The following is a 27434-nucleotide window of genomic DNA, read 5'->3' on the forward strand; positions in this document are numbered from 1 at the left end:
GATATATTTGTTCCATCAAGTTGGATTCCCATGAGAATCAAAGATTACGTAAGGGAGAGGTGGGCTTTGAATGCCCATGTTTTTTAAGCATCTTACATTTGTAGGAAATCTAAGCCATTTGCCTCATAGGATTTACATGGGTTCCCAAACATGGGCATTTAACATTCGAAAGGCCAGATTCTTGGGAATCCTGCAGGATATCCTGTCTCCCAATTGTTTTTATGGTCTACTCGAATTCCTTATCTACCATTCAATGTGGTTAAGTGACTTGTTTCTTTCAAAATCTTACATGTCAATTTTGTTTTATTAGCTTCTAGGTTTTATCATTACATTAGGACTGTTTATGCTCAGTCATTTTTCTTCTCTATTTAGATCGGTGAAGTTGTTGATGGACCTGATGATGGCATGAAGCGTCCTATGCTTAATGGAATTGAATATGATTATGGTTTGCATCTTTTATTTCTCAAACTTCCAATGTGTGTAACCTCTTTTATGTATAAATTTTTGATTGTTGACTAACTCTTCTTTCACAGTTTTTGATGTTGATATTGGAGATGGTGAGCCTATTCGTAAACTGCCATACAATCGATCAGGTATCTTAGTTTACAGCCTTATGTTAAGATTTGGTTGTATAATGAACAATTGGTGTTTCTATTAGTGTTATTTTCTTTTCATTTTACTTTGTGGATTGTGTCAGACCTATTTTTTGTCATTCTAATTTCTAAGGTAGAACATGTTTTATTATATCTTCTGTTGCTGGATGTATGTGTTGCTTTTTGTACAGTGGATTCATTTTGAACTTCCAGTTGTTGTTTGATCTGATCAAGGTAAGTATTTGTTTTCTATGTAGGTGGTTGTAATTAGGATTTTTAACCAGAGTAATGTTGTCTAAGTTGTTGTCAGGATTCATTGTTTTTTTTTGTTGGTTATTGTATTTTTTTTTTTAATTTGTACCAGCACTTAATAATTTTAAGTAGTGCGTTCTTAATTTGTTCTTTATTGTGGAAATATTATTGACTGATAGTCAAATTGATGGATAATCCTTAGCAGTTCCTCTCTTTCTCTCTCTCTCTCTCTCGCTTTACACATGTTTATCACTTGTATGGGGCTGTTTGCAATGAAATATTGACAGTTTGCAATAGAAAGGGGGTAATACTTGGCATTTTCTATATAGAAAGGGGAACATTGATGCAACTAATTTAGCGCAAAGTCTATGAAGGAAAATAATATATACACCATGTCACCCTCACCACTTACAACCCCCGAAACAATTATTTTTTTACATGTAAGTGTGTGTGTGTGTATTTTTTGGGGGTTGTATCCACAATATGCGATCATAAAATACATCAATAATTTAAAAGAAAATTTTATTAGGATTACCATAACATCAGTTATGTCATGTGGGTCAAGGACTCAAAATACTAGGTAACTAAGAAAAAAATCATTTGTTGAAGTGAGAATGTTAAGATGGATGAGTGACATAGCTCTAAAAGATAAGAGTAAGGAATGAACACATTTGTTATATGTTAGAAGTAGCATTTGTTGAAGATAAGGGGAGACTGCCTAAGATGGTTTGAGTGCTTGCAAAATAATTAGATAATGCTCTAGCCTGAAGAGTGATTTATTTGACAATGGAGTCTGTAGAAGGACAGAGAGAATGACTTGGATTAAAGTGGTATGAAGGGATTTGACAGCACTCCTAACTTTTTGTTGTTGCCCTTGATCATGCAGAGTGACAGGAAGGATATGCAGAGGCAATCCCATCTAGTGAGATCCAAGGCTTGGTGGTGGTTGTTTTTATGTATTGATAATAAGTGTGATGTGTTAAGCTATATGAAGATCTAATAGCCTTGGCATGTCATGAGAATCTCTGTTCACACACTGCTCTGTGGGTAAATATTTGCTAAAATAAATGGATATGGACAATGTAGCTATGTTGGAATGTAGCACTTAAACAGCATGGCATGTGTAAGCGTATTTACTAAAATTACATTTTTAGGCTAGGAAACACTGACAATTATAGAAGCCTGAAGTGCGTGGTTTTAAATCGCCATAACGGGTAGCGTAGCGTAATGGTAACGGGTGTAACGAGAAGCGGGAGTAGCGGATGTTACATAACGGGAAGCGGGTGTAACAGCTGTGAATTTTTTTGAAGCACGCACAACCTTGTGCATATTACTTGCATGTTTTAAGCTTTTAGTCCTTAGAAAGAGTTTTAGTGTATTTTGGATCCTTTAGTTCGAGTAACTAAATTTTTTGGTAAGGGCAACAAGTTTACATTTGTTTTAAACCACCATAAATAGAAAAATTACGCGTGTGTACGTATTTATACTTCTCATTATTCTTATCCGTGATAAATTCTTATGTGCTAAATTAATTAATAAAACAAAATACATTATACACTCCATTAATCTATTAGACACATAAGACACACGAATAATACAAATATAAAATAGTTAGAAAAGAAAGAAGGTTGAAGTTGAAAAATATAGAACATAAATATCACATTACTAATATTGTCAAAATAAAATATTTTCCTAAATTAATATTTTTCAAATTGTTAATTAATGCATCTCTTGTGAGTATTTAAAGAAATAGTAAATTTTGTATCATTGTCATCCTCATCATAATCTTTTCCCCCTCTCGCCATATGGTATATTGAGAATGATTTATGAATGAGAGAGAAAAAGTGAGCGGAAAAGGTAAAAAAGAAAATAAATTTTTTGATGTAACAGTCCTGTAGCAGCTACGTAACTGCTGTAGCGGCTTTTACATAACGGTTGCGGTCCGTAACGGCTGTTACAGCTGTGATTTTTCTTCTCAACAATTTCACAGTGTGTAACGGTATCGGTAACCCAAAAAACCGTCTCGGCCTTTATTTAAAACCATGTTGAAGTGTTGGTGTGTAGCACTTGTCAGATGGTGATGCCAGCCCAACACTCCCTGATACGTGTCAGAAATCATTTTATTTTATTTTTGGACAATCTGAGACACTTCCTCGAACTTCCTGACATGGCAGGACACTTCTGCGGCACTTCTGGCACAAGAACACAGCATTTTTGTTGTCTCTTTTAATTCTTTTAACAGAACACCTAAAATAAAAGTACGAGGCGAAGAGACTGTGAATTGAGGTTTTTTGACGTTAGAGTGGTTGAAATTTGGAGCCTTAGTGCCACTGCATCAGCCTTGTGGAGCACCATTGGACCTCGCAGTCCCCAGAATCCCCCCCACCCCCATCCCCATCCCCAAAATCTATCCCTCCCTACCCCCAAAAAGAATCCCTCTGGTTATCCTTCTGTTTTTTAAAAAACATAAATTTGTTGATGAACCGAGCTCATTAGCCATCATCATCCATGTTCTTTCTTTTTTTTTTTGTTGGACCAATTTTCTATAATATGAATGTAATTGATGATTGTATATATAGTAGTTTATAAAATGTGCAATTTATAATTTTGCAAGAATGGTGCTTATATTTCATTTTAAATCAAAATTACCACAGTATTTGTCACCTAGAAGGAAAAAATGCAATTAAATATATATTTATATATTTAATTAATTAACGCATGCCTGCCATGTTGTATCCTTATTTTTTTTTTTCTAAATTATCGTATCGCTGTGTTAGTATGTTGTTGTATCCGTAACTTGTGTTGGTATCGGTGCTTCCTAGTTTTTGGGAGATTTTTTGTGGTGTCTATCTTTAAACTTATCAGTTTGCCGTGTTAATGGTCATGTTCTCTAGGGTTCGTTTAGTATCACCATAAAAAAATTATAGAAATGAAAACCAGTAAACTGAAAATGAGGAACAGACAGTAAAAACTGAAAACTAGCAACCTGTTTGGGTAATATATTCAAAACTAACACAAATTATGAACCCAATTGAACTAATGTTCATTTTTGTCCTTGAATAAAATAACAATTAAAAGGCATGACTAAAAATTTTAAACAATAAAAATGCAAAAGAAAACAAATTTGAAAGGAACTAGATAAAAAGTAATTATTAAATGTAAATATTTTATTTTATTATTATATATTTAAACTCACTCTTTTAGTGCTCAAAGAAGAATCCTGTTGTTGATGACAATTGAAAAATTATCAAAATAATTTTTTGAATGATCTAGCTAAAATTTTCATGTGTATTTTCTTGTAATTATATTTTTAATTTATATGGTCATTCTATTTCAATTTTAGTTAAAACCTTTTTATAGAATGAATGATTTAAACCAATGAAGTAAATTCGAGAAATCAAATTATTATAGTGACAAGTTGCAACAACAATTGCAAATCATCAAATTCAGTTTTCAGTTTTTGCAAAAACTAACAAAAAAAAAAAAAAAAAAAGCTAGCAGCATAAACAAATATGCTGTCATATTCTACTTCTTCATTATACATCAACAAAAACAGGGAAAAAAAATGATACCAAATGGCCCCTAAATTTGTTATCAGACTGATGGAAAAGCTCTTATCTTTTCCCTTGTGCTAATGATAGAGGATCCTTAATTGTAGTGCGCAAGCTTACTAAAAAAAAGAATGCAACATCTACAACACAAGGCCCCTGTGCCATATTGCGCGCATGTTTTTGTTTTTTTTTGGGGGGGGGGGGGGTGTTGATATGGGGAGGGCATTATTTACACAGCCTTACTGCCACATTTGGAGAGAGTACTTTTGTAATTTGAACTTGTGACTTTTAGGTTTTGGTGTAACACCCTTGCCATTGGGGCAATGGTTGCTTTGGCATGCATGCTTACTACTTTATGTGTTAAAACTTGATATCGATCATTGGCTCACAACCTAACAGCATAAGCTTTTAGGTAAAATAGAAATCTAACAATGTATATTACATGAACTGTGTATGCATGGTGCCTCAATAGTTGCTGACAGAAACAATATACTGTTTCCAGATAATCCATATTCTACTGCTGACAAGTGGCTCCTCGAGGAGAATCTTCCTCTATCCTACCGTCAACAAATAGTAGAGTTCATACTGCATAATTCTGGACAAAAGGACTTTGCTCTCAATATGTCATTTCGTGATCCATACACTGGCTGTAAGTATGATATTTATTTCAGTGCTATGACTTAGGCTTCAAAATTATGCTCAACCCAAAGTGAAAATCATTTTTCTTGTTGCCCAACCTAACCATAGCCTGCATCCCTTGTTTCAAGTGCTTGATTTCAACCTGGGTTTGAGCTCAGGTAGTTGATTAACTGGAAGCTAGGCAGCTAACCCAAGAAATCAAATGATGTGTTTCTTTTCTATAGACATGAGAATCTGTAGGATTTCAAGTCGATGATTTACTCCATCTTTTCCTTCATTCTCAGGAGCATAGTCCCTTAACTCTTGGAAGTGAAGATCCCCACCCTATATATAAAATTTTAAGGAAACTTAATATTTTCTAATTTGCAAAAGTTGTGATCAACCTTTTTCACATTTATAGATTCTATTTTTTGGTTTCAGGGCAAAAGTTGAAAAACTGCACTGAAAATGATTTTGCAAGACAAAAATGTTGTTTTGGCTTGTTCCAGGATTGCCTGTTGGAGTGTGATATCCATATTATTGTGTTGCATTGGCTTCAAATTTTTTTGTGCACCTGTGTGGATACATGCACTAATATAGTCCAGGTTTAAAGGTTTTTGAGTTGCATAACATATAACATGTCAACTTTAGCCAAACCAAAATTGGTTTCTGTTGAGAATTTTCAACTCAGCCCAATCCTAACAGCTAGAAGACTCCCATAAGACCCTGCATAATCTGGGCTGACTTTGAATGAGTCTTGTTCAAAAGAATGGAGTTTCTGTCCAGATATGACATGATTTTAGATTTCTTTGTGAGCTTTTCTGTTGTTGTTTGCCATATGCTTATGAGAAAAATTGTCTTTGTTTTACATTTCAGCCAATGCTTATGTGCCTGGAGGACCTTCTTCCATGTCTGGTATGAATATTTGAGTTGGAAAACTTATTTTCAAACTTTTCTTTTCTAGTGGTTTATATATACCAACTAGATGGTATATGCTATTCCGGTCTCATTAGTTTTTCTCCACTTTCCAACATATTGTCTCATTGACTTTTTTATTGTTGCTTAATGGCAGCAGCTATTTCAGCAAAACCTACTTTCAAGCACATACCTAAGGTATGGTCTTAAAGAATTTTTTTCTGTTATGTCAGTCATAGAATTTAGAGATGCAATTTTTAAAATCTAAAATGCATGACTGCATGTGCAAATGCTTGCTTATTCTGTTTAATTATTCTTGTAGGAAGTCAACATTATAACAAAGTAGTGATATGATGAGATCAAATTTGCATGCTCTGCTAAAAATTAAAAAAAATGAAAAAAAGGGCAGCCTGGTGCACAAAGCTCCTGTGTATGCGGGGTCCGGGGAAGGGGCGGACCACAATGGGTCTATAGTACGCAGCCTTATCTTGCATTTTTGCAAGAGGCTGTTTCCATGCCTCGAACCCGTGACCTCCAGGTCATACGGCAACAACCTTACCTTCTGCGCCCAAGCTCCCCTTCATTTGCATGCTCTCCTACAAAACAGAAATATGGATGAAAACTTTATTCCAAACTCTTTGTTCAGTCATTTTCCTCTATGATTTTGTTTCCAGAAAGGTATGCTTGTCTTTGATGTGGCCCAGTTCGATGGAATTCTAAAAAAGATTTCGGAGTTTAACAACACATTTCTCTTTGACCCAGTAAGTTTTTAATAGGGGTAAAATACTTCATTTTCTGAAATTGTTTTATATTCTAGTTTCCTTTTCTCATTTAATTAATGTTCAATTATTTTGTTGTATTATAGTTTCCTTTTTTGTATGTAAACCTGTAATTTCTTTTTCAATTTTTATGGATTTTTTTCTGCTTCTGTAAATTTATTTTAATTTTATTATTGAGTGAACTCAAGGGTTTCTGTGATAGAATTTTAATTTTAATTTGATAGATAATGAATTATTTTTTAAACACCTTGTGACTATATGACTAGCATTTTTTCATTTTTTAAGGGAATATTCATGGCTGATTTTCTTGGAGCTTGAGGGTCCCATATTGTCAATTATTTTAGTTTTTTCTGCTCCTTGAGTGCAGCAACTATGTTCTAAATTGTTCTTGCTTCATTAATTCAATCTTATCTTTCCTTGGATTAAAATATTTAAAAAATTTAAAAAACACTTATTCATTGTGATGTAATTTTTGTGTAAATGCCAAATGCCACCTTCTAAAAATTTATATTCTGTTTCTTCTATACATGAATGCTTAGTGTATAACAATATGTTGAGCAGTAAATGTTACCTGCAGACGTGGACATGAGTACCAAAATTATGTTTAAGATATTTTAGAAGCAGCATTTAGCCTTTTACCACTTGGGATTTAGATCTTGCATTTTTCCTTCCTAACTTTTTTAGTTCAATCTTCCATTGTGATGATTTTTCTATTTACTTGTTTCTTAAACTAAATTCAGTTGTATGCCTTAGATGGATTATGCAATAAAACTGACAAAAAAAAAAAAAAAAAGCTGCTCTGCTGTTTTAGAAAATTCAAAATGCTTTTCCTTGCGGCCATGCAACTTACGTGAGCAAAGAAGCCAAACATGTTCTGGCTTTATCATGTTTCTAGATCTTCTTTGTTTGCTATTTAATCATTGTGCCTTCCATTTCTTGTATGTATGGTTTCAATATCAATGGTTTTATTGACTATATTTTGAAGGAGAAGAAGAACATGTCATTGACGGATCTTGAGATTTCCAGACTGGGAGCTGTTATTTCTATTTTAAAGGATACATCGCACTATCACAGTAGTAGATTTGCTGACATTGACATTGCTTTTTTGCTGAAATTGCTAAAATCATGGCCACTTGCCATGATATTTCCTGGTTAGTATCCTAATTGTCCTGGATTTTAGTTTGCAATTCCTTTTCTAAGCTGCCTCATGCAATCTTCTTTATTCATGCTTCGTATTTCGTATTCAAGAATGAAAATGATCTATTATTTCGAAGCATATGTGACTGTTATGTTTTGTAGTATGATGTGTGAATGATGCTTTTCTTTTTTATAAAGTCCATCTGTGGACTTTGGGGTCCTTAGTATCCATATGATTGCATCAACTACACTCAAAAGCGGTCACCGAAATTTTTATAATTTAGAATTATTTAAGAATGAATTAGATCTGAAAATTTTATGAGTTCCTGTCCAGCTCAAACCAGTATACAATTATGTTGAGAACTTCTCGCCACATTGGTCCGTATGTAGCGGTTGACATGAAGTCAAAGCAAGAACATCACTTTTTTTATTAAAAAAAGTAACTTACACTTTTTTAAAAAATAATAATAAGCATTAATATTTATGAAGTCAAAAATAAAAAATCTATCAAGTTGAATTTGGGCTGATTGGGCTTTGGGCAACAACAAGAAGAACTTCTCTCTTTTGCTAATGACTTTGCATGAAGACATCACGCAAAGAAAGAGCTGTCCATTTTGAGTAGTGAATAAAACAAAAGTTCCTAGAAACAAGAAAAATTGGGTCATTTTTAGGGATTAGACCCTACCTTGAATCAGACCAGAACGAAAGTTAGCAAAACAAAAAGAGAAACAAGAGCATCTATACGGATTTCGCACTTACCCTAAATTAAATGAATGCAACTAGAAGCCTTTTATGTGTATGAAGCACAACCTAGATTTGATGAATGCAATCAAGAGTCATTAGGTGTAAGGACACAACTTGGATTTAATGAATGCAAACCAAGAGTCATTACGTGTAAGAACATGACCCGGTATTAAATGGATGCAACTAAGAGCCATTTTGTGTAAGAACACATCCTAGTATTAAATGAACGCAACTAGGAGCCATTATGTAAGAACATGACCTGTTATTGATGAATGCAACACGGAGTCATTACGTGTAAAAACACAGTCTGGTATTAAATGAATGTAACTAGGAGTCATTACGTGTAAGAACACAATCTGGTATTAAATGAATGCAACTAGGAGCCATTACGTCTAAGAACATGACCTAGATTTAATGAATGCAAATCCAGAGCCATTACGTGTAAGAAAACGACCTGGTATTAAATGAATGCAACCAGGAGCCATTACATATAAGAACACGACCTGGCATTAAATGAATGCAACCAGGAGCCATTACGTGTAAGAACACAACTTGGTATTAAATGAATACAACTAGGAGCCATTACCTTTTGTTTAATCATACACCACTCCATCCCATTTTCATGCTCTCTCTCTCTCACAGTTCGTTATGCATTTGAATCCTCTCTTAGACCATCAGTCAGCTGCCTACTTTCTTTCACTTTTATTACAGTAAGTGAAGTTGTTTCAACTGCTCTGTAATGGAGAGTGGAATGCTTTGTTCATTGCCTTTTTTCTTCTTTTATCATAACTTGGCATTTATGATTTTACTGTTGAATTCTGGTTCTAATTATAGTTACAGAGAGTAAACAAGCATTTTTTGCCCATTAAAACATTCAAAAATTATTGTGTTTAATTACTCAATGAATGTTAAACCTTCTGTATTTGCAGCTATTGATCTTATGAGGATGATCGTCCTGCATCCAGATGGGGCAAATATTCTTTTGAAGCTTGTTGATGTTGAAAATGGTATCTGACTTAGTTGTAACCTCCTTCCTTTTTCACTTCATTTGTAAAAGTTCTTGTATGGACAATTCTTTAAAAAGAAAATTTCCACTATAGTCATAGTCATGCCACACATTTGCAGCCATAGCATATTGTTTGACAAATCCAAAAAAAATGGTGCGGTTGCTCACACCAGATGACACAGTCTGAGACTTGTACTGTTGGCTGGAGACCAAGCCCTAGATATATCTAGTGGCAGGGGCAGCTTTAGTTTATATGATGGATCCCTTTTTAATTGTTATGTAATTTTTGTTGATTTCACCTGCTCTAACCAGATATTCATATGGAGATTATTCAGAAAGCTACAGCAAGTCCTGCACTTCCTGCCAATCTTTTAACAAGCATCCGTCTTGTGGCTAATTTGTTCAAGAATTCATGTTTCCACAATTGGTTGCAGAAACATCGAAGTGAGGTTAGTGCTGCTTTTGTCTGTTTTCTGAGTTCAAATGCACATGCATGGTTGTCAAAGGCATGCATGCTTAGGTGCCAAAAAAGCCCAAGGTGCAGCAAGTCGTCATAGCAGAGCTTCACCTAGGCCTAGACAAGGTGCCTAAAGTTAAGTGAACATCTAGGCCCAAGGCACAAGGCCCTTATGAGGCTCACCTTTTAATTGCTGGTCAGTTTGGGCTTTTATTGATTCCAGCAGGCTTTATTGTTGCCAGGCTTTATCTTTTGCATGTTTGGGCCTGCTTATGTGTAAAAACTGAACCCATGGGTTAAATACCCTCAAGGGAAAAAAATGAATGATAAAACAAAATATATATTGAGGAAGGTTCTAAATTCTAATCTCCAGTTGGCAGTCACAACTTGTGATGCTTGGGGTATCCGATGCATGTTACTCTGAGTTTCTGATAGCAAGATTGGCCTTTGGATACTTTACATTTGAACTTTGAATATATTTGTTCTGCTCGACTACACCACTATATTTTTATAATATTTCAACTTTGAATTTATTCTATCGTCACTAAGTCTATGTATAGCGTTTGGGATTCTAGTTTTTTTGTGTTTATGTTACATATATCATAAAATATGTTGGTTATTTTTGTATTGCATATCTGCAAAATTATTTGATTTATTTGTATGTCTCGTACAATGTGTGCACGTTGCTTCACTTAGGCCTGCAACTTGCCTTGCATTTTGGGCCTAGGCTCCAAGAAACCTTTGCGCATTAGTGCACCTTGAGCTTTTAATAAATACGAGCACATGGAAATTTGATAAAATGGGTGGTGAAAAAGTAATGCTACATTGTTATTTGTTGAGAAATAAATTTAGTCTGAAAATTGTAGTGACTTTCTTGGTGGTTTGACCATCATATTGAGTCTATGGGACACTTGAAATTCTTTTGCTAGTTGCAATGTTCCCTAGAAGGTGCATGGCTGGGTTAATCTGTGATGCGTATGCATACTTGTCATAAATTCTTTATTTAACTGAAAATTATTCTAATATTTGAAGAAAATCTTAAAATTTCATAAATTAGTTTTATTTTTTGATGCATGCATCAATTAAATTGTTTAGGAAATCTCTTCATGCTTCAGTCCAAGGACAGATAAAAGGTCACATTTTTGGGATGACATTCCAGTGTACAAGTTGATAATCTACACAGCCCCTGGTTAACTTTTTCTTATGGTCTTTTATCCATGGTATCCTTGACATTTGCAGATTTCTGAACGTTTCTTATAATTTCTCATGGAGTCAATTGTTATGCAGATTCTTGATGCATTCTCAAGTTGTTATGGATCTTCAAATAAGAATGTCCAACTGTCTTATTCTACCTTGATACTCAAGTAAGTACTTAATATTACATAAATATTGGTGCCTTTCCTGTGAAATATTTTTTAATCAATTTAAGTTGAAATTTACTATTGCATTCCCTCTTTTTTCCTAGTATTGAAATTATATTATTGTTATCATTGTCATCGTCATCCTCATCACCATTCTGTTCCTTCCTGTTTCAGTTATCATCATGTACAATATTGTTACACCATTTTGTAATATTAAAATCCAGTACTTTCAGTTTTCTTTGGATAAGAAGAGGAAGCCAGTCAAGCCACTCCTCAACCCTTTTCTTTTTACATTACCATTTTCCTTACAATGCTCCTTGTACCAATGAAACATCTTATTGCTGGATGTTTAATGATTCATCTCTGTTGTTTGTGTTTTCGTATCATCTTAATTGATGCTGTTCCTTTATTTCCATTGATTGAGCCTGCTCATTTCAATATACAATCTAAATCTTGCCTTAGAGGTTCCCAAGCTGGAAATATGAGAACTTGAGGACCTTTTTCTAAGGATTCTATTGAGAGCATAGTTGTTCTATATAATTTACTTTTAATAGGATACTTCTGTGTGGTGTGTGTGTGTGTGTGTGTGTTTTAATTGAAAAAGAACAGATGTTGTTAAGGAGAACAAATAGTACAACAAGGAGCATAAGGAATCCTCAGAACATACAAGAACAAAAACCAAAAAAATTAGAAGAAATCAAACAAAAAGAAACCCCATTGAGGCATCCTTCTGCAAAAGCCCACAAAGAGGCCAGATACTGAATCCTATATTCCTGTTCCAAAGCATAATCAAAGGCGTACTCTTTCCTATAAATACAAGCACTCCACTCCAACTGAATCCCCCACAAAACGGCAAAAATGGCACACCTCCACTACGCTAAATCATGTTTACCTCTCCCACAACCTGAAAATGATACAGCCAAAAAATCCTCCATCAACTCTGAACACACGTAACTCTCTCCAAATAAGCCAAAAAGATTATTCCACACCCTTCATGAAAAGGAGCAATGAGGGAACATGTGAGAGGCAGATTCGAATTTTCAAAACAAAGAGAACAAACATCAAGAGCTAAAGCCTTAAAAGGCCTCCTACTCTACAACAGATTGTTAGTGTTAACTCTATTAAGAACAACAAACCTACTAAAAGCCTTAATTTTTTTAGGGAATTTAGCCCCCTAGAAAGAACTATGAAGCTAGAACACCAGACAAGACAAGTTTTTATTGGTTAAATCCTCAAAAATAAGACTTACAAGAATACTCCTCAAAAGAATTAAGAATCCATGAACAATAGTCCCTCCGTTCGGAAAGAAGCCTACCGTCCAACAAACATAATGAGGCCAGCTACAAGACCTCCCTATCATTAAGAGCCCTACGAAAATGGAAATCCCAAGAGAATATGGCCACACTTGAAATAAATAATGAAGAAATAGATTCGTTGCGCAAAGAGGACAATCTATACAAACAGGGAAAAGATGAGCACCTCCCCCCCCCCCAAGACCCAAATTTCTTTCTGAAAATTGAATATGAGATCTATACAATTTGTATAAGTAATTAAAAGAGGATATAACTGTGAAATACCCTTCCAAAGACTTTCACAGGAACATCTCAACCCCAAGTTAGCTACCACACTTTGTCCGGTGAGCCAAATTACTTTAATGACTTTGTGCCAAAGGAAAGACTCTTCACTGCAACCATCTGTGTGGTGAATGTTATGTTGGCCCAAAGGCAACCCAAGAGAAGAGGGGTGGATTGGGTTTATAAAATTAAAAAGCTTGATGCAAAAATTAAGGCAATAAATCAACCAAGCAAATCACACAAATATCAAAGCAATTTAAATCAAAGAGAGAAGGGATAGAGAAATTGCAAACTCCATTTTGTACTGGTTTGGCAAATGGCCTACATCCACTCTTTAAAGATCAACCATCTTGAGGTTCCACTAAACTCCTCTTGTTTTAACGAGGACTGAGGCAAACCAGTACACACCCTTTGTTTTATGAAGACCAAGGAGACCAAATTACATCCCGTATTTTCTATAGAGATAGTGCAACCAAAACAATACGACTTACAAAACAAATTTCTCATGAGCAAGGATTTACAATTCAAGGCTTAAGACAAACTCTAAATGAATAATCAAGATTAAGGCTCAAGAGTTTTTCTCTCAAAGATAAGCAAATGAAAGTGTAATGCCCCGACCTGCCACGTGGGCCCAAGGTGCTACTAAAGTGACGTCTGTGTACCTGATACCATAATCATTTAACAATAATGTAGCGGAAGCAATGAAACATTCTCCATACATACATTATCAGAGTTCTAAGTTCGTTCATACATAAAGGTTTCCATGCACTCATATTACAATCCAACCAAAACTGGACAACTAGTTCGGTCCATACGACCATAATACAAGCCCCGAGCCTGACAACATAACTTACATACACCAGAGTTCTTACATACACTCTCAAAAAGGAACTAATCTAACTTTCACCCCCTGATCTTGCTAAGCACGATACTTGTAGTTTCCTGAAAAGATGATTTGTATATTAGGGTGAGACACTTCTCAGTAAGGGTGATCAAGTTAATATCAATGTGTGGGCAACATGTTTTTAGTGCTTACAGAAAATATTCATTCTTCATATAATCGAAAATAGTTGTCTTAACATCATACATACATATACAGTTGGAAATACTCGTTTCGTTTTCCTAATATAAACACTTCATTCATTTCATAACATCATCATTTACATAAATGTACAGATATGCATAAAAGACACCTCCTGGGACTAATGTCATGTATAAACTCCCGTGGTCATGGTTGTGCTACCTGAAAGCTGGACTAAGCCTGGGGTGATCAACCCAAACAAAGTCAACATTCATCCGCGTCATAACTCTAACTACGCAGGCATTCGCAACGTACTTGCGTGCCCCGATTGCCCTACCGTGTCCTGAAAGTCTGGCCTTCCAAGTATGGTACACCTTCTACCGAGGCTAATCGGCATAGACCACCACACCACTCTCGCAGTACAGTGTGGCACGCATGGTCACATATATAAATCCTAGAAACAGTACCGTGCTCTTGACATAATGGTCCATCAGGGTTCCTAAAGTATATCGTGTAATTTAAGTAATAAAATCATATTTCATAATCATTTCATATAAAACCTGACATGTAACTTCTGGCCCTCGGCCGTCATATCATACCCGGCTCACAGTCGTTAAAAATATACTTGGCCGTCACGGCCGTAAACATCATCCAGTATTTTCACAAGTAGTTCCAGTATATTTTGCAAATAGTTCAGTATTTCACAAATATTCATCATTTCGGTTATAACATAATACATACATACTATTCACCTGCCACACAATCTCCTGTACTTTAAACATAACCCGTAGGCAACCATGAAAACATAGTATTTATGGTTTAAAAACATAAAACCGGCCTTCCCACCGTTCATTTGTACTTAAAGTAGGATACCATATATCCTCGGTTTAAAAAATGACCTTTTGAACTGTCGGTTTTTGAAACCTCAATTGAAAACATAAATACACTTACTCCATAAACATTTCGTACGGTTTAAAATCATTAAAAAGCTGACTTAACTAGATCCCCTTACCTATTTCCTGAAAAACAACCCGAGACGCTCGAAAATCAAACCCTAGCTTTTTTCCGAGTTTGAGAATCCACTTTGCTAGACTTGTAGATATTCACTCCCTGATCCTCGTAGTAACTTCCGTTCGTTGAAACGGGCAACAATTGGCAAAAGATCGAAGTAAGAGAGAGAGAGAGAGAGAGAGAGAGAGCGTGGGTTCTAGAGAGAGAGAGAGAGAGAGAGAGAGTTATATAAAAAAATACATAACTTAGCGCTTAAGTAACTAAAATATCTCCTCCAAGATATTTATATATAAATATCTAAAAAATATCTAAAAATATCTCCTCTGAGAGATTTATTATTTTATTTATTTATTATTTTATTTTATTTTATTTTATATATATATATATATATATAAATATTTTGTTCGGGTTACTACAGAAAGCATAAGAAAGATTTAGAGAGAATGAGAGCAAAAGCACTTTGTAGTTCAATATGGATAGTTTCTCTCTGGTTCTCAAGGCTTAGAAGGGCACATATATAGAGTTAGGAAACTAGTTTTTTGCCCATGGGAACCTTTTGGCTTGCAGACTGGTCGACTACTGACAGGGTCAGGTTGACTGTTTACAGGATTAGGTCAACTGCTTACTAGCATGTAAACAGTCAACCTGACCCTCTAAGTAGTCGACCAGTCCATTAGAGAACAAAAAGTGGTCGTTGCAGGAAAAACCTACTAGACCGGTCTACTGCCTTAAAGGGCCAGTCGACCGCCTTTGGCCTCTGCTTGAGGCCAATCGACTGCCCCTGGCACAAAGGCCAGGTTCGGTCTACAGTCTACTTTTATTCCTATTTTGTTCATTTTTGGTCCAGTAGTGCTATGCCTTTCTTATAATTTTACAAATTCAAGTACATTACAAACGAGAGAAAATTAATACAAATAAATGAAATTAAGTCTTAAACTTCTTCTTTCAATTTCTTCAACTTTATTTCAATTTCAATGGCTTAATCCTATAGAAGAACAACTTAAACACCAAGCCATTAGTAATAAATAGTTTGTTATTATCAAAACAAGGTTAATGAAACCTTGGGGCTAACATGTTAGCCACAAGCACCACACATAACTCCATTAAAGTAATCCTCTATCATGTTCACACATACCACAATATAATGCAAAATAAAAGTTATACTCCCAAATTTGTCAATCTCATATTCCAATCTACCAATTTGCTGTGGAAAAGAGCTTCCAAAATAATGTTGGTTGCATGTTGTGCTTTTTTATCAAATGATAAATATAACTCCTCCAGAAATATTTTGAAAACTCCAGTGAAAAAAAAAAAAGTTCTATTTGAAATAGATAATCACAACTCAATGATTCCCACTACTGAAAAAAAATTGGCAAATCGTAGTTGTACTGAAAATAAGTTTAATAGGATTTTATAAGTGGAAAAAATGGCTTCCACTCCTGCAAGTAGTGAGTGTGATGCAGTAAAAAATGAAACACAATTTGAGGATTATTTTTGTTTAATTACTAATTTTATTTATTTAGGAATTTTATTTCTTCACGATTTTAATATTATTTCACTCTATTTGTTTTCTTATTTAGATTTACGGTTAAGCCCATCTAAAGTCTTTATATTTACATTTTTTTAAAGGAAACATGGAGCATTTTGAACCCTAATTGTTTTTGCCTCTTCCTCTAACTTTCTCTTTATTTTCCCTTTAGTGTGCCAATATTAAATGTCATAATTCATATGCGTTGTACATGATTGCAAGTGAGTAATTTTGAATAAATATATCTTAATTATTTCTTGGGGTAAGAAATCATATACAGATAATTTCTAATATAGTTTGTTATTTTAAAACAAGTTGATAATTTATTGTTGTAATTAAAAAATTGAAGTACAAAAATTCTTTAGGTGGTTTTTGGTTTGCAGAACCAAAATATTTCCATGGAATGACTTGTCTAGGTATCTCATCCAGGAACGGGATGCATGCCAAATACTTTTCTATGGTCTGCATTCTAAGATTCTAAGGAATGTACAAAGGATGCCTATGTTAGCTTTTGGTACTTTGGTTCAACATGGGAATCATGGTAAGTATTTCGAGAAGATTACCATTATACCCATGGATTACCATTATAACCATGACACGTGTATGAACAATACATGAAATATAATCATATTTTCAGCACAAATCCCTACCAATAATATACAAAAACAGCAACAACAAGCCTTATGCCCCACTAGGTAGTGTCAGCTACATGAATCTTTTTTCGCCAATTTGCCTTATCAAGAGCATATTCTATTAAATCTTTCCTTATTACCTCATTCTAAATTATTTTAAACCTACCTCTATACCTTTTCATGCCAAAAATAATAACTAACTCACTCCTCTTCACATATGTGCTACTAGATTTGCATTTCAAATGCTTAAACCATCTAAGCTGCCCCTCCCTTATCTTGTCTTCAGAGGTGCTAGACCTAGATTATTGTGTATATTCATGTTCTTTAATTTTTTTTTTAATGTTACAATGCTCATCCATCTTAGCATTCGCATTTCAGCAACTTTTTACTTTTTGTACTTATTTCTTAGTTGTCCAACATTCTAAACATTAAAGCATAGCTGACCTTATAACTGTCTTATAGAACTTTCCTTTTAATTTTAAGGGTGTTATGTGAGCACGCACTCCATTTTATCCAACCTGCTTTAATTCCATGTATTGTATTACATCTTCTTCAATTTCCCTTCCGCGTGCATAATGGATCCAAGATATCAAAATCTACAATTGCAATCAATTTCTTGATTATCAAGTTTAATCCTCTCTCCACTACTCCTTATGTTACCAAAATTACATTTCATATATTTTGTCTTTTTCTTACTTCTCCTAAAACCTTTAGACTCTGAAGAGGTTCTCTAAAGCTCTAACTTAAATTTCACTCTACTATTTTCATCAATCAAGAAAATATCATCTGCAAGGAACATACACTTAAGGGGTCTAATTTTGAATATTCCTAGTGAGTTAATCAATCAATAAAATAAAAAAGATAAGGACTAAAAGTAGACCTTGATGTATACCTATTGTGATTGAAAATCTCTAGATTTCCCTCCTACAGTCCTAATGCTAGTCCTTACTCTATCATACATGTCCTTAATAATCTCAGTATATCTACTGCACACTCCTTCCTTCTCTAAGACCCACCAAAGAACTTCTTCTTAAATGATAAATGACTTCTATTGTTGATCTCCCAAGTATAAAACTAAATTGATTCTCTAAAACACCATTTTCTTGTCTTATTCTTTGTTCAATTACTTCTTCCCAAAGTTCCATTATATGACTCATAATCATAAGTCCACGATAGTTATTACAATTTTGAATTTCGTCTTTGTTTTTGTATAGAGATATTAATGTGATACCCTGTGCAAGAAAAGGCTTAAAAGGATTAGATGTTACTATCCATATCAATAAGGTGCATCTTTCTTTTCGGGAGCCTTCCTATAAGAACTCCACGGTTAAGCGTGCTTGGCTTTGAGTAATCTTGGGATGGGTGACCTTCTGGCAAGTTTTCTCAGGAAGTGTGTGAGTGAGGACAAAACACACTGAAAAGAATACGTGTTGGTCCGTGGGGCCAGTCATTAATCTGATAAGGCCTGCCCCCCTGTTGTCTAGTCCAGGTGGAGGAGGAGAGACGCAGTGCTCCCTGATAGACCCAGATTGAGGCGTTACAATTAACGTGCTTTTCCTCCATTCCTCTGACATTTTTTTGGTTTTTTTTAGAATAATGTTGAATAGATTAGTTAAATATATACTTCCTTTATCCCCTAAACATTTCCAAACTTTAATTGGTATGTTATCTGGTCCTATAGATTTCCCACTTTTGATATTTTTTTAAAGCTATCTTAACTTCAAGGACTCGTATTTTGCGAATAAATGTCCTATTTTGAGACTTTTTCTCATTTGCCTCCAAGTTCAATCATCCATTTTGGTTTTCGTTAAACAAATTATTGAAGTATCTATACAACCTCTTTTTTGTCTTCTTCTCTAGTTAAGACATAATCATTCTCGTCCTTTATACATTTTACATTACCTAAATCTTTGCATTTTCTTTCTCTAGCTCTAGCAAGTTTATAAATGTCTCTTTCTTCATCTTTTGTATAGTCTATTATATAAAGTATCATAAGCTATATTTAGCTTCACTAATAGGATTTTCCTTTTTTTGCATTTTTTTCTTGTACTATATTAAATCCATGTCCAAAATTTTCAACTATAAATATATTTTTTTCAAGAATAATCAAATTAACCGAAATAATGGGAGGCAATATGGCCTCAAAATTTGAACCATTATATTATATCATTATAGCATAATAATACTACTTTCATTTATTAGTATTATAAATATAATAATAGTGTCTAAATCATTTTATACAATATGGACTTTAATGCCTAACTGGCCAAAATGGTAAGAGCAATTTAGTCCTCAAAATAGGAAATAAAATTCTCATAGGACTTGCCCATAGGGAAGCATGGGAATGGATTCCCACGTTTTATGGTAATCTTTCATTCCAAGGGAACTTGAAATTACAGTGACTTTATATTCCAGTTTTAAAATAAACATGGTAATGGAATGTCATGGATATCACATTCGTGGAAATGTTGAAAGATATCGTGAACTAAACATCCCCCTTTATGTTATTTGTAAGAATTTATATTTTCTTTTTTGTTTCAAATATATGATACTTACAATGTGTTATACAGATTTTTTTAAAATTGATGTCTTACAATGACCTAACATGGGTTTGCAAAAAATTTTAAATTTCACTATATGATTAGAATATTTGATTAGGATTTTTTTTTCTGAACTCATAATATAATTATCTAATGTTATATATATGATCCAAATGAAGTACAGTGCTATTATGACTGTATGAGCAAGTGATCAAAACCCACTTATGAGAAAATATGCATAGGATGCATTTGTTTCATGGGCTAGGCTTAGCTTATTCTTAGCCTATATTTGGAGCAACAAAAATATAAATTAGAAAAGGCTGGGGGGAGGCTTCTTTGCCCCCTCTTAGAGCTGGCCAGTCCCTTCCCACCGGCCAGCATAGGCTAGGAGAGTTAGAAAGCATAAAATAAAGAAGGGAAATACCATAAATTGTTATCTTTGTTAGATTGCATGGTATTGGTGAAAGAACATATATGTGGGACTATAATTTCAAGTTAGAAATGGAATCAAGAGGACTTTTGAGGATCCGAATTCTTCTTCACAGCGGTTCTTTAATAGGTTTCTCATATATGTACATATTAATCAAGCAACAATACAGACCATGATAATCAGCTCATTGTTATTGTATTCTTGCACTGTCCAGCATTTCACACATTTGTCTGACATCCTCGTTTCCATGAGCATTTTTTCAGCATTTCACGTGTTTGTCTGACATGCTCATTTTTATGTGCATTTCTTGACCAAATGCTTCTTATTTACCGAAAATTGTTTCATAATTGAAGAGAATTTCATCTCTTTTTTTTCACAGAGCATATGCTTCTGTTTTATATAGATATACACACACATACATAGGAAGAAAAAGAAAGATAAAAAGGTACTAAGGGGGATTTATTAAACATAACGTCAAGTGATCCACAAATTCTGTAACTTAATTCCTATTAGCATATTTTTGAAGAAAAATCCTTAGTAAAATAGGAAATATAAACCCTGATGTAAGCCTAAGCATAACCTGTAGATTGAACCTAAATTACAATGAAAGAAACGTTTTGTTGGACTGAAAGATCTAGGAATTGGGTTAATCTTGGGCTTTAGCCAAGTGGAAACACTTTCATCAGCCTAACCAGTGATGCTGCATCTGCAAAAAGATTTAAATAGCAGCGCGCAGTTAAGTAGAATTTATAGTTACCTTAATGCTCCATACCTGGTCCATCTTTCACTATATAGTTCTTTAGGAACCTTGATAATGGCTTAGTTTCTATTAATTTGAGACGCATATGATTATCTTTTCCTCATCACCTTAAAGGCTAAGCTGTCATATTTGAACTTGATAGTTATGCAGTGCTGTTGATTGAGAAGAGGGATCAGGAGGGCCAGTCCCAAGTTCTGTCAGCTGCTCTTGAGGTCTGCATTTCTTTCCCAATGAATCTCCTTGTTGGATTAGAAATTATTTGTTGCACCTGGCAGTAATTTCCATCCATGTTCAAGTAGTGAATTTATTTAATTATTTATTATAAATTCTTCAATCCACTGTGATGCTTAGTTGTTCTTTGCAGATTGTGGAAGAGGAAAATCTTGAAGTTGATTCAAAATTCAGGGCTTTAGTTGCCATTGGATCATTGGTATCTTTTACATCTATATTTAAGCTTAGTTTTACATTTAAAGAATTTTTCCCCATTTGCTAGATAGTTTGGAGACTTTAAACAGAGACAAAATGACACTAGCAAGGAAGAGTGGTTTAGTTGTTATAGCAGCAGGAGGGGGAGGGATAGACCTAGAATAGCTTGGACTGAGACAGTGAGGACTTGACAACATTTCTACTTTCTGAGGATATTGCCCTAGATTGTATAGCATGGCAGCAGAAGAGTCATGCAACTGACCCCACTTCATAGGACTTAATTTTTTGTGGTGGTTTGTTGTTTATTAGACATCCAGTGGAAACGTGTCTTAATATATGCAAATTCATTAAGGAAAGTAACATTCATATTAGAATGTTTTGTGTTTGCTCAGTTTTCTCAAGTCTAACCTCTAGTACTTTTTTGCATGTTATGAAGATTTATCTGCAAATAGTTTATGAAGATTTACAGTTCCCTTCTTGTCTTGAATATTCTTGAGGCTTGTGTGACTTTCTTCTTAAATCTCTGTTTTTTAAAACAAAAATTAAAATTTGGATAATTATTAGCACTTGTTTAGTTGTGGAAGCAGTTCTCATCTTCCATTTTCATTTTCTCAAATAATGACAAAAATGCCACCTTGTTTTCTAGTTTTCCAGCATCTGTATTGAAATGTTAGAAAACATCTTTTTATTGTTTTTTAAGGTTTTCACATGAATCTTGGAAAACTAGAAAACAAGGGAACACTTAGTAGTTTTTCTTTTGAAATACTCAAAATAGAAAATAGAAACTATTTTCGCAACTAAACAGCTCCAGCCTCCAAGTCTTCAAGAGAACCTGCATTATGGATTGGATGCCGTGCTAGTTGTTCAAGCCAAAAAAAGGTTGTCTCAATGAACCTGCTGTAGAAATTTATATTAACTGTTTAGGAAAAATCTGAATAGAAGAGCTTTGGGATGTGTTCATGGAAGATTTTTCATATGGGCCTCAATAGGCCTGATGGTGTTGGCTTTAAGATTTAAGAGGCCTATATGGAAGAAGATGGGTTTGCTGCTTATGCTGAAGGGAAGAAGAAGGTGATGATTGAATGGGAGTTTAGATTTCCCTTTGAGAGAAGAAGGTGATAATCTAATGAAGCAAAAAACCGAGATGGGTCTGGCCAAGTCCTTTTGTGGGTATTAATAAAATAGGAGAAGCCCATCAGGCAATATAGAGTTGCTAATGCTGTAGATTAGAAAACTGGTTGTGATATCGGTGTGAAGGTCCAGCTGCTGGAGTGCAAGCATCACTTAGTGTCATGGTCTAAACAAAAGGGCTGTGTGGCACTAGTTGTTTAAAGGAAATTTTCAGATTTTTGGCTGCCATTTTAGACTAATTAGTAATTACATTGAATAGAACATCTTGAAGATGGAACCGTAGCTCCAATGACCGATCTTCCCAGCCTCTAGTCACTGAACATCTCAGCCTTCAACCTTTCCCTCAGCCCCAATTCGTTAGACATCTAGCTTTTGATCTCCCTCCCAACCTCCAGTTGCCGACTCACAGGAACTCACGGCAACAATCTGGCTTCAAATGCTCAAAGCCTCTTCTCTTTCTTCAACGGCTCAACGTGAGTGACAGAGTCCTAGTGTGAATTGCGACCTGCCAAAATTCTCTGCCTTGAGCAGGAGCTTTGTTAGAGCCCTAGCAAGAACCGCAACCCTCATCGAAGGCTTGCAGCCTCTTCTCCTGAAGGTTTGAAGCCCTAGCTCCCTCGCTCTCTCTCTCATGCTCGTTGCTTCCCATCCTTTGTTCATCTTTGAGCTTGGCTGCTGTCAAGACCTCTTCTCTGAAAGGCCGATAACAACAGGAAAGGAGGAACTCTCAGAGGCTCTTCATGCTTCCTAGCCACAACTTTAGCAGTGTTTAATCTTGAGGACATATGATGGTTCTCTCTCTCTCTTGCAAAGGACCTTGACTCTCACCTCACTCTCTTGGATAAAGCAGGGAAGGTTGGAGCTTTGTTCATTCTAGAGAAGAATCAGCAGCGCAATCGGTGGGCTTGATTTTCTTCAGCTGCAGCCAAATGGTTCTCACAGGGATTCGTAACTCTTGCTAGGAATTAAAGCAAGCGTGTTGTTGATTATTGAATGGTGATTCATGCTATGAAGGCAGGGAAATTCCTGCATTTAGGGCACATATTGGAGAGGCAAAAGATATTTTGCAATGGGTGGTTTCGTTTCGGGAAAGAGTTCGATGTTTTGGTGAGCTATTGTTTGTCAGGCACTGATGGTGTTGATGTTATAAGGAGGAATGAGAATCGATTCTGGAGTCAAAATAGTATCATAAAAAACTGATGATGATGAAGTTCCTTCGATTCCTAACGTTGGTGCTTGCTTGGTTCCTAACGATGGAGTTTGCTCAACCCCTAAGGATGTGCTAGAGGTGGTGTGTGTCCAGTGTGGGGGAAAGATGCAAGAGGAGACTCTGTAGACAGCTCTGCACAATCATCATTGCTAAGGAAGATGGTTCTGGCGGAGGAGTGTTGATCTAGAGGCTGCTAGGGTCTTCTGCACGGACAATGGAATGTTGAAGGTCTGGTGGGCTGGGTCAGCTGTTTGAAAGCAATAATGGCGTTCTATATTTTCTAATGGGCCTGTTGGTTAGGGAGGCTCTAGAGCAGAATTTTGATTCTATGTTGGGCCAGATAAGAGAGCAGAAAATCCGGCTGGGTAAATCACAGTTGGGCCAATCGGAAGGGCAGGCCCAAATACTTAGTCAGGTTTCCAGTCAAAAAAAAGATCTTATGAAAAATTGTGAGGTGTGGGAAATGGGAATTAATCTCTCCTCGGAACAGAAGGAAGATGTGCAATTTGGTGCTTAAAATCATCTTCTAATAAGATCTATGGTGGTCAGAGGAGAGAAGCAGTTGCTCTGAAAACAAAAAAGAAAAGAAGGCGGAATCAGATAGGTGGCCTGCTAAGAAGTGAACTAATTTTCTAGAGTGGTGGGTCTCCTGTTTTGGAGAAGAATAATAGTAGGCGGGGTTCCAGGATTGAGTTTGGGGATCTTTTTCGAAGAATTTTAATTCTTGTGGACCTGTGGTGTTGAAAATCAAGATTTTATTGTTGGTTCAAAAGGGAATTCAAATGATAAGGGCGTCAATTCAAATAATCTGAGGACTCGAAAGGTTTACGCTCGTAGCAATAAAGTGCAGTTGGGTTTTGAATAGAAGAAGTATTTTGAAGATAATCAGGATTCATTTGGTGACCAAAAAAAAAACTAAAGAGAGATTCTGTAGGCATTAACTATAGTGGAGGAGCCAATTTTTGAGAGGTTTAATACAAGGAAAGTAAGAGATGGGGGATGTTTCAGAGGATGTTGGTGTAGGTAGTAGTGAATTTGAATGTTAAAGGGGTTTACTTTTGGACCAAATTCAGGAGCCGCAAGGATTTTTTTCCGACTTTTCTATTGATTGTCTTGGGGATTTATCTTATGTGCCGCCGCCGCCGCCTCTAGAAAGTTTAGATGGAATTAATATTTTCGAGAATGATGCTTCTAAAGAGGAACTGAAGGTAAAAGTTGGACTTCTGCCTAATCCACATCCAAACTCAGAATTTGTTGGATAGCTTGGGCCTCATGCTGCCTGATCACATAGGAAATGAAGTTTGGCCTGATGATGGTAAATCTATGGCAAAGAAGGGTTAGAGGGAATTAGCGAATTTGAAGTGTTCGGTGAATTATGATAAGAAGGGATTAAGGAGGGGCTCCCTTGGATAAGTTCAGCTTTTTATTTTTATTATTATTTTATTTTTTACTATTTTTATTCCTTTTTGTTTGTTCTTTGTTTTTGTTTTTGTTTTTCTTTTAGTGTGAGTTGGTATCCTCACTCTGATTGTACATTCTCTTTCTTAATATATATTTTATATAGCACAGAGAGACTGGATAGTTGCATGGTTCAATGGGCCAGAGTCGCCCAAACTGTTATTGTACCTTCTAACTTGTTTTTGTTGAAAACTTAGGAAACCTGGTCCTTCTGTTTATACTTCTGTAGAATGTCCTAATTCTCCGTGCTATTTCTAGGAGAAGAGTCAATAGTTGGATTGCTGCCCTATGATTCACTATTCTTTAATTGGTTGGAATCTGGTTTCTTTGTTTTTATATTTTAACAATCAAAAGCAGGCAGAACTTCCTACTAGGAAAAAAAATGAGTGGAATTGAAACTAGTTCAATTGAGTTCCGTGTTTAATTTCAGCATGTATTGCCGACTGCTTTGATTGGTGATGTCTTTGCTGTTTTTGACGTTTCTCTAAAAACACAGATGCTTGATGGCCTTGTGAAGAGTATAGCATTGGACTTTGATGTTGAGAATATTGCAAAAGGAGCGAAGACTTCTAAAGAAGCAAAGATTGCTGAAGTTGGAGCTGACATCCTCTTGTTAACAAAGCAGATCTGATCTGATATGATACTTGGTATCCAATTTCATGAGTACCTTTCTCTCCCTCTCTCCCTCATACAGGCTGATTACAGAGTCGATATTTGAATCTGTAATTTTAGTTTTTCCATTGACACAGGAGTTGAGAATGATTAACAGATTATTGTCAATTCTTAAGATGAGATCAACAGCCAAGCTTGATTGAGCCTATGCTGCTAGTTTGAGTTGCTGAGAAACCCAAGCAAGTTGCATTCTGCAAACGTTTTGAGTGAGTACACCATAGAACCACAAGGTGGCAGAGAGAACAGGGAAACTGCATAGCTAGAAGCTGGCTAACCAAGACATTCCAGAATTTTTTATTCAAAAAAAGAATAGCAAAAAAACGTTTTGTATTGGGGAAGGTGTTCCCTTAAATGGTTTAGTTGTAGTAGCTTTAGTAGCAGTAGTAATCTGTACATTAAGCCCATGGAATTTACTGTACCAAATGCTACTGTTTTCGCTGGGGCATATGGCATCAAATTTGCTTTTCATTTGTAAAATGAAGTCTGTTTATCACCACTAAACACTTGAAAAAAAAAAATGATAGAAAGGATTGAAAACAGGTCTCACTTCTGTGGATGATTGGCAGAGATAGTCTTTGTTTACAATTTGATCTGGATGTGAGCTTGATTTGCCCGTCTTCCTGTTACCCTTGTTGCAACTCGAGTGAATCTCACTTTCTGATCCAGTTAGTTGCCTCCCAGCCAAAAATGTCAAATTACAGCAAAAGAAAAGGTAGATATTGTCAAGAGTATTTTCATATGCTGGAACTTGATGACCCTAGCACCACGGAGTCAAGTTGAAATGCAACTTCAATTAAATTGGTCAAAAATTACGAGAATGAATTGAAAAATTACTAGAAATTGCATGTGTTGAGAAATTAAAAGAAATGCTCGGGGCTTCTTTACAAGGCAATTTTTAACCATTTCAAGACGCAGCATATGCATTTGTACCTTTGCCACAAGAAATTGTGGGTCATCGTCAAGATCCTGACCCAACTGGAAGAGGCCTTAGAATCGGGATGTGTAGATTGAACAGGATGTCATAAAATTGTATTAAATTGTTTTTCAAATCTCAATCTAGATTTAAATTTAAGGTCTAAAATTCATGCATTCCAATCAAGTGAAACATAGCATAAATTTTAATACTAGTGCAACAGCAAAAAGGCAGGCTTGAGGGCCTGTAATGTGAAACCATCTCCGCTTGCTTCCACCCTGCAGAAAACACAACCACAGCCTACACCGGGTCAAGGATGTGAACTAACTTCTGCAGTGGTAAAATTAGCACATTCATCACTGCCCTTCTAATTTTAGTCCATGCCCACTTTTTGATCTCTTCTTTATGCCATTTTTCTAAACATACCTGTTGATCTACACTTTTTTCCTAAGCATTTTCTCAGGGTATTTTGCTGAGTTGAAACGTTAAACAAACCTATTTTTTTGTGTTGTGCACTGATTGTCCTTCAAAAAAATTTAAAGGATTTCAAGGTTTCAAATCTATTGAGGTTTTAATGATGGCTCCAAGACCATGGCTGCATCATAATATTTGCCCAAGGAAATCATGAGCGGAATCCTTGCAAATCAATCCCAACCAATATCCCAATCTCTACCGTATGTATAGCTCTTGCAGGCATGTGCATGAAGCATCAAGC

General features: G+C 35.4%; 1 protein-coding gene across 6 annotated transcripts in view; it reads left to right on the top strand.

The window, feature by feature from the left end:
- LOC131155245 (uncharacterized) overlaps positions 1-26345 on the top strand; it is an 87877-nt gene extending 61532 nt beyond the window's left edge. The window contains exons 10-23 of one of the 6 annotated variants that reach the window (XM_058108242.1): positions 373-445; positions 534-593; positions 4899-5045; positions 5891-5929; positions 6087-6127; positions 6604-6690; positions 7694-7859; positions 9519-9596; positions 9908-10044; positions 11340-11416; positions 21052-21121; positions 21274-21339; positions 25631-25781; positions 25867-26345. In XM_058108242.1, the coding sequence (XP_057964225.1) occupies positions 373-445; positions 534-593; positions 4899-5045; positions 5891-5929; positions 6087-6127; positions 6604-6690; positions 7694-7859; positions 9519-9596; positions 9908-10044; positions 11340-11416; positions 21052-21121; positions 21274-21339; positions 25631-25765 (1176 nt within the window). In that variant the 3' untranslated portion in view covers positions 25766-25781; positions 25867-26345. Of the gene's footprint in view, positions 1-372; positions 446-533; positions 594-4898; positions 5046-5890; positions 5930-6086; positions 6128-6603; positions 6691-7693; positions 7860-9518; positions 9597-9907; positions 10045-11339; positions 11417-21051; positions 21122-21273; positions 21340-25630 lie in introns of all 6 variants that reach the window. The other 5 variants (XM_058108240.1, XM_058108245.1, XM_058108244.1 and 2 more) reach the window with 5 other exon arrangements.
- Positions 26346-27434: the final 1089 nt, after the last annotated feature.

This window comes from Malania oleifera, chromosome 5 (genome assembly GCF_029873635.1).
Source record: "Malania oleifera isolate guangnan ecotype guangnan chromosome 5, ASM2987363v1, whole genome shotgun sequence".
In the NCBI taxonomy this organism is placed as follows: Eukaryota; Viridiplantae; Streptophyta; class Magnoliopsida; order Santalales; family Ximeniaceae; genus Malania; species Malania oleifera.